The 8,613-nt window shown below is 33.5% G+C and overlaps 1 protein-coding gene across 2 annotated transcripts in view; it reads left to right on the top strand.

The window, feature by feature from the left end:
- Positions 1 to 8,613, top strand: part of LOC149775040 (ribosomal protein S6 kinase beta-1-like) — a 34,886-nt gene that overhangs the window by 16,840 nt on the left and 9,433 nt on the right. Inside the window, exons 10-15 of one of the 2 annotated variants that reach the window (XM_089944001.1) lie at positions 138 to 179; positions 1,848 to 1,913; positions 2,879 to 2,941; positions 4,868 to 4,945; positions 6,336 to 6,443; positions 7,736 to 7,854. In XM_089944001.1, the coding sequence (XP_089800127.1) occupies positions 138 to 179; positions 1,848 to 1,913; positions 2,879 to 2,941; positions 4,868 to 4,945; positions 6,336 to 6,443; positions 7,736 to 7,854 (476 nt within the window). The remainder of the gene's footprint in view (positions 1 to 137; positions 180 to 1,847; positions 1,914 to 2,878; positions 2,942 to 4,867; positions 4,946 to 6,335; positions 6,444 to 7,735; positions 7,855 to 8,613) is intronic. The other variant, XM_089944002.1, reaches the window with a different exon arrangement.

Below are 8,613 nucleotides of genomic sequence, written 5' to 3' on the forward strand. Positions count from 1 at the left end.
AATTCGTATGCTTGTTACAAAATCTCATTTCATGAATTCCCACAGTCCATTCTTATTTCATTGTGTGTTTACATCAAAGCATTGATGCTTATGAAGGATTGCAAATATTTTAATTTGTTTCAATTTCTCACTTACAGCCTCCATTCACAGGTGAAAACAGAAAGAAGACAATAGACAAGGTAAGTTGGTGAAGATAGTACACCCCATCACAGTAGTAGTTGGATCATGCAGTGTCTGTACCACATAGGTTTGGTTTTGTGGTTAGGTCAGATTTCAGGTACGTATATAAAGTTCAACACCAGCAACATAGATCCTGATTTGTCATTGCATAATGCACTGGCAGATCATGGTCTGTGTTGTTTGTTCTACTGATTATAGCTAAGAAACTGCATAGACCTTAAACCATCAGTGCATTGTGTGGTAGCAGATCATGCATTGTGCAGATTGCAGTCAAACTTATAACATAGTATATGCAGTATTGTCTGCATCCATATAACATTTTTAAGTCTGCTCTAAGGTTATTACAGTAAGTTCAAAACATCACTTTCTTATTTTAATTATGATATAAAGATGTTTGATGAAAATTGTAAATGTTTTTTGCCACTGATCATCCTTTAAAAAATGAGAAACGTATCTGTATAGATTAGTATGAAATGAATCAGTTGGATTCTTTAAATTTCTTCTATTTACCTTCTGTAAGCAAGATTTATATCCTTCATTTTAAGTAGAGAAGGACTACTCCAGAACTAAATTGGTGGTGATGGGTGTGGTGAAAGTTGGTAGGGAGGGGAGGGTGAATGATCAGAAGCCACTTTTCCCAACACTCATCAAGCTATCAAATCTTAATTGTCAACATTAAACACTTTGAAAAGTATGGATTATACTTCTCATACATATTTCATCAAATGCACTCATTTGAAACTGGTAACTTTATAAAGTGGAATATTTTCTTGAACATATATAATTGTCCAGTAAGTAGTTATAAATTGTGCCTAGCCTTTATCCACCTTTCTGATAATCTTCTAACACGTGTTAGGAAGTGTTCAGATAAAATATATTGTTTCTTCAGCATGTGCTTGCACTTAATTATGATTTTGATTTCCATGGATTCAAGGAGGCCCTTTGTGGTCGAGTGGTCTAACATACTCAACTTTACCAATTACTTTCACCTCACTGCAGGTCTCCAATAGTTTTTTTGTCTACTCCAAGTTTTGATCCAACATATCTGTATATTGTTTAATTAGTGAATGTCCATCCACTTGTCTGTTGGCACAAACAATGGCCAAAGTTGCCAACAGGTGAAAAAACCTGTCAAATTGCAATGAATATCTATTCTTAAACAATTTATCTGGCAATTGTTAAAACAATTAAAGTTTATGGTAATTCATTTAGTTGCAGTGTTATGTATTCAATGGATGTTATTATAACATTTTTTAGGTTAATTTCACACCGGCAGTGAGGAAGATGTAATTTATTTTGATTTTTGAAGTAAATGTAAACATGTACCTGAAGTGCAGAGAATATTTCATTTTTTTATTACGTGATATCATCAGATCAAGTTTCTTCCATCTTTCTACATGAAGGACAGTAAGAGATCATTCCATTTGCAGGTGATCTCATGACTACAAAAGATACAAAAGAAATTAAATGGCACAGATAGCATGAGTCAGAATAACAATTTGCACAAGAGCTGATGATCTGTTAGAAATTTTGACTCGTATAAGTACCTTTTGAAATTTCCATATCTTTAATTCTGGAAGGTTTGCCAATTCGAGGTCATTTCCCATCAACTTTTAGAAAACAACTGTGAGGTGTAAATGTCTTATCATTATCTTTTGCTCCTACAGATATTAAAGGCCAAACTCAGCCTACCCCCATATCTCACAAATGATGCCAGAGGCCTGATTAAAAAGGTGAGTGTTTTCATTTTTTTATATAATAATAGCTGTAATAGCAATGTAAGTTTTTGTCTGCTGAACTAACTGCTGCATTATTTTCTGTTCATATTTTAACACTTGACCACAGATGCCAGTGCTTTTGACAGTCCTTTAACAAGCACCCTACAGTTTTGCTGCAGCAACTTTAATTCTAAGATTGCTCAACAGAAACGCTGTTTGTTCGTATTGTAAGATGTAAATTAGGACATCATTATTGGCACACCAAACTGACAATTTTGTCACATTTATCTTGGTGTTATACCTGCTATATCTTTCTAGGAGTACCAATGTTTATACCCCTGTCATATCAGTGGAGGTATCCTAGTGTTACTGATGCCTGTCCATCTCACATCACATGTGTCTCAGACTTCATTTCCACTTTTGAAGGACTTTTTGGATTAAAATTGAATTTGGTGTCTGGAGTTACATATAAGATCTAGATCATGCGGAAGTTTGACCATTTTGACCAACTGTTGTCCAAGTTTGACTTGAGAACTTTGTCATTTATGCTCAAGTACTTTTGAAGGACTTGAGTGACCAAAATAAAGTTTGGTACAAGGCTTTACAGTAGAAAGTCCTAGGTCAAGTTCCACTTTCATCATTATCTTGCAAAAATTGTTTATGGACTACTGTTGGGCTTGGAAATTGGCCTTTCTGCTCAGTAACTTTTTACTTACATTTATTGAAACCAAATTTGGTTTGAAATATGATATTGTAAAGATCTGGGTCATGTTTTCTATCAGCATTTTATGGAGTTGTGGCGCATATTTAAATTTGGTTTTAATTAATGTTTTCTATCAGAATCTTTGAGTATATATGAAGAACCTGGAAAGACCCCAGGACGATCCACTGACCCATGGGAGGCTACTGGGAAGAAAGATGTAGGACCCATCCTTAATATTTTCAGATGGTGCTATCTATTGGTTTCATATCTTTTACAGTTATTGAAGAAAAATCCAAAGGATCGATTGGGAGGTGGACCTGAAGATGCCAAGGCTATTAAAGTAAGTAACTTTTTTATCCATTAGGTATTTTTTCCTGGTTATCAACAAATTTTTCTTCAATAATTCAACCATATTGCTGTAATGTTGTCTTTTATGTCTGTTGGTTGGTATATTAAAAAGAGGAGGCAGATGGTCAGCAGGATGGTCATTAATGAAACAGTAACATGTTTATGACCAGACGACTACTTATTACCTTGCATGACAAGGTGGTTCATACCAATGTTTTCTTGAGCAGCTAGACAAAGCTGTTTGCTGCTTTGATCTCACTATAGCTTCTATGGAATATTTTACAAAAAATATGTGCCAAAAAACATATTGGGCCATTTTTTTCTGTAGGTATGCTACATGCCATGTTTTTGTAACTTTATTTATCATTTATCTATCACTGAAGTACTGCACTAAATCCAAGCATCTATGTGATCATGAGTGAGGCCATTTCATATGAATGACACAAGTTTTGATAAACTATTGACAAATAAAATTAAAAATACGAGATTTATATTAGTTAACAAACTAGGTGATCTGAAAGTATGCAGAAAGAATTTTGATCTTGCAGCAAGTCCATTCAAACAGTTTAAAATGGTTTGGAGTAAGTAGGCCAGGTTAAGTGTGATGCTAGAAATTTCCACATTATACTTTTAAAATTTCTCCAGTGTTAATGTTAGGTGGATACAATTGCTGACTAGACTTTAGGAAACTATTGAACAGCTTCTGCGAGGGAAACTTGTCTGGATAGAAAATTGATGGTGAATATCACTAATCCCGAGAATAGAACTTCTCAAAATTGTGTGAATCAATTTAAAGTATTCTTTAATTTAAATAGGTTAATATAATTGCTTGCAACTTGCATTCTGAAATATTAGTTTAGACTAATCACTCTACTGAAATAGTAGAAGAGAGATTACAGTCTAAACTATCTTTTGTAGAAGAGAGATTACAGTCAGAACTATCTTTTGTAGAAGAGAGATTACAGTCTGAACTATCTTTTGTAGAAGAGAGATTACAGTCTAAACTATCTTTTGTAGAAGAGAGATTACAGTCTAAACTATCTTTTGTAGAAGAGAGCTTACAGTCTGAACTATCTTTTGTAGAAGAGAGATTACAGTCTAAACTATCTTTTGTAGAAGAGAGATTACAGTCTGAACTATCTTTTGTAGAAGAGAGTTTACAGTCTAAACTATCTTTTGTAGAAGAGAGTTTACAGTCTAAAGAGATTACAGTCTGAACTATCTTTTGTAGAAGAGAGATTACAGTCTGAACTATCTTTTGTAGAAGAGAGATTACAGTCTAAACTATCTTTTGTAGAAGAGAGATTAGTCTGAACTATCTTTTGTAGAAGAGAGATTACAGTCTAAACTATCTTTTGTAGAAGAGAGATTACTGTCTGAACTATCTTTTGTAGAAGAGAGATTACAGTCTAAACTATCTTTTGTAGAAGAGAGATTACAGTCTAAACTATCTTTTGTAGAAGAGAGATTACAGTCTAAACTATCTTTTGTAGAAGAGAGATTACAGTCTGAACTATCTTTTGTAGAAGAGAGATTACAGTCTGAACTATCTTTTGTAGAAGAGAGATTACAGTCTGAACTATCTTTTGTAGAAGAGAGATTACAGTCTGAACTATCTTTTGTAGAAGACAGATTACAGTCTGAACTATCTTTTGTAGAAGAGAGATTACAGTCTGAACTATCTTTTGTAGAAGAGAGATTACAGTCTAAACTATCTTTTGTAGAAGAGAGATTACAGTCTAAACTATCTTTTGTAGAAGAGAGATTACAGTCTGAACTATCTTTTGTAGAAGAGAGATTACAGTCTGAACTATCTTTTGTAGAAGAGAGATTACAGTCTTGTGTAGAAGAGAGATTACAGTCTAAACTATCTTTTGTAGAAGAGAGTTTACAATGTGCATTATCTTTTCTTTCCCAGAACCACTCCTTTTTCCGACATGTTGACTGGAAAGATCTGATTCAGAGAGGAGTGGAGCCTCCATTTAAGCCATCAGTGGTGAGTAATTGCAGAAATAAAAGAACATTCGATGGAGGTTTATTAGGCCACATATGTTATGTCCTTTTAGGAAAAATACAAAATCGTTTCTTGTAAGTTAGTTGCTGTATTTTCTGTGGAAAATTAAAAAAATGTTAACTCTTGATTGCTCATATGTTTACATTCAGTGGTCTTTGACATTGAGAAAACCAGAGAACTTTGCTCTGTAACCAGGAAACAGTTTGAGTACAGAAATTGAACATGTGCTCAACTTAGAATTTTTTAAAAATCTTATATCACTTAGACTGGAATTAGAGCTACACAAACTTTGGTTTGTTATGAATGTTTGTAATGGTACAAATACAAGATATTTCAGTGATTTTGAATTCTAATTAGGATTATTATTCAGGCATTGTAAGTTTAGTTTTTGTGACAGTGGCACTGACCTAGAACAGATAGTGTTCTGGATTGAGATCAGTTTTGGAATCATTAAGGTGAAAGACAATTATGTTGCCAAAATGTAACATGGTTCATACAACCTTGAAAATCCTTGAATTCAGTAGGTTGCTGTGTACTTTAGAAGATTAGCTTGAGCAAAGAAAAGTATTAAATTTCAATTCCTTATATTTATATGGAGAAATTAAAACATTTAAAACTGAATTAAACATTTATCACTTTTTAACTTTAGAAATTTCATTGTACATGTTATCCGCATTTAAAGAACAATATAAAATTAGGTGGACTAACTGATACATTATATGGGTTGTTACCTGCTGAGGTAGGATCCATTTGCTGTAGTGGCATTCTTTTTCTTCTAGAATTGTACTAGTTTTATGTTGTGATAAACAAAGTAATATATTTAGAAAATTAAATTTCCATAAGAAAAAGTACTGCTTGAAACATTTTGTCCAAAAAACGCCCAAAACTTTCATAATGGTCACCTCTTCAATAGCTATCTATTGTGTGGATTCTGACTTTCAGTTTCTATCCCCTACAAATGGTATGTTACTTGGATTTTTATTTGTGTGACAGCACTTTTTATTCATGCAACAGGTTATATCTTAATTCAGCTCCTAATTTTGGCTTTTACCTGTTCCAGAAGGTCAACAGAATCTAACCAGACAGCCTCCAGCATGGAGAGAAAACAATAAATTGGAAGGCTGAATTTTGAATAATGAGAATTCTTTTTTTTTTTTGAATAATGGAATTCTTTTTAGTCCTGAGTTTTGAAATACTCTAATTTCCCAAAATGCTGCCTGCTAAAATTATGTTTGCTAGTCCTAGTATGTAATTTTCAAGATAAGGTGGGTTTTTCTTTGTTTAATTTGATATTTTAAGTATTACTTTGCCTATGTAAATGTATACTTGCCCATGTTGACTGTATTAGTCACATAATCCATTGTATTTTCAGGCAAATTATGAAGATGTAAGTCAGTTTGATAGCAAGTTTACCAAGCAGACCCCTGTTGACTCCCCAGATGACACTGTGCTCAGCGAGAGTGCAAACAAAGTCTTTGTGGTAAGTTACACAAATTTATTGTAAACAAATATATTGTTTAGCTTTATCATGTTTACTTTCTATATAGCTCAACATGTGTTGATGTATTATTAAACTATACAGATATGTGTATATTGTACATATTTGCAAACATACATGCATACATACATACATACATACATGCATGCATGCATGCATGCATACATATTTTCTTTTTCTTTGATATATTCATGTTTGCATTAGTATATGTGGATGCATTAGTATAGAGAGGTAATTTTTTTGCTTGGTTGGGTATTTATGGCACAGTAATTAAAGTTATTTAGTGTCAAGGCATTTGAAGTACTATATTCCTTAGGCCACTGGGGTTTATACTTTTAGTGTTATATCATGTATTGAAATCTTATTAAAGAAGAATTTTAAAACATTGTTCAGTGAGCAAGGTGTAACATTACACAGAATCAGTCTTAACAAATGGCACATATACATGATTTGCAAGATTATTTTATTAGCTGCCATTTGATTCATTATTTTTGGCGATGTAGACCCCATAGCATGAACTGCAGTTTTCTGCTAATACAAAGCATTATTACATCTCAAACCTTAATGAACATGGTATACCTCTGGGTAGACATGTAGGCACAAAGTTACTGTTTAAGCCCTACAATCTGCTTCCGCACACTCAAGCCCAATTAATTATGCAGGTAACACTAGAAATTCATGTTTATGGAATTAGTTGATATCTACCAAGTATTAAACAAGATGGAAATGAGCTAAAGAGAGATGCATTCTTTGGAATAATGTCCATTATATGAAGTGATTTGGACAAAATAAGTGTTCATTATCCATGTTAAATAATTGTCAGCTTGGTAAGGTACAAATATAAAAAGATTTTCAATATGGATCCCAAAAGTTTCCATTATGTGCAGATCTGCTAAGCGAAGTTTTGTTGCACATGATACAGACAACTTGTTTGCTTCCAGTAGCATTATGGTTGCTGCAAGCCTCAAACTAAAAAAAAGCCAACTTATGATGTATGTTCTTTCCAGTCTAAGGCATATCCATTAACGTATGTAATGAGAATACCACAACCTAAGAAAATGAATTACTAAGTGTGCATACTAATGAAAAATGTCTTTTTTCAAAGTCCAGTTTTAACTCTTCTTCAGGCCAAACATAAAGAATAATTCCATGTGTTGACAGTATTTCATCTCCACAAAAATGTTTTAAATTTAAATGCACATAGTAGTAGCAATTAAAAGTAATTGAATTCCCATGTTAATGATGCACCATTTTATATCTTTTTCTTTATACAGGGGTTTACCTATGTTGCACCCTCAGTTTTAGATGAGTTAAATAAACCCTGGATATCTGAGAGGGAACCAAGGTCGCCAAGGAAAGTGGGCAGTAGCTTTAGAGCTCGTGACAGGTACATGTAAGTTCGGTGATATTATAATTTGGTCTCACTATAAAACAGTCCCTGAAATAACAATGAAAGGTCATGGATTTCATTATACTGGTTGAATTTTATTTTCTATATATTGTGCCCCACGATAAATTAACATTGTAGACTTTTAATGGTTCCCTGAAAAGCATGTGAGTTACAACTATAATTGGTCTACATGCAGATCTTTGGTTGGGAAAATGTAGGTTTCTTCTTCAAATACATTACTATTATCATGACACTTTAGGAGAACATCCATTACCTTGTAGATCCGTTCCTCAAACAAAAATGACATTACCATATCATTTGGGTTGTTTTAGCCCTAAAATTTACTCAACTGTAATTGTTTTTTGCACTCAGTGTGACATCGCAGAGACGATGTGTAGAAGCACGTCGGTTGCAAAAAACAAGTAGAAGTTGGGAAAATTAAGAATTCGCAGATTTCAGCTCAGGAATATTTTAAGCCATTGGCGGAAGACCTGCAGGCTACCAACGCTGAAGCATTATTTGTGAGTTTTCTTGTTGAACACAATCTACATTTATCACCTGGAGACCATGCTAAATATTCGTTCTGACAAATGTTCCCGGACTTTAAAATCGCTTCCAAATTTTCCTGTGGAAGAACCAAAAGTGCTGCGGCACCTGTGCATTCCTCACAGCAACAGTGACAACAAAAGAGTATTTTCTCTAGTGAGGAAAAATAAGACAGACTTTAGGGCCTTCTTAGCTGCAGAAAATTTGTCAGCAATT

The sequence above is a fragment of the Sinohyriopsis cumingii genome, chromosome 19 (genome assembly GCF_028554795.1).
Source record: "Sinohyriopsis cumingii isolate HCF-2022 chromosome 19, ASM2855479v2, whole genome shotgun sequence".
In the NCBI taxonomy this organism is placed as follows: Eukaryota; Metazoa; Mollusca; class Bivalvia; order Unionida; family Unionidae; genus Sinohyriopsis; species Sinohyriopsis cumingii.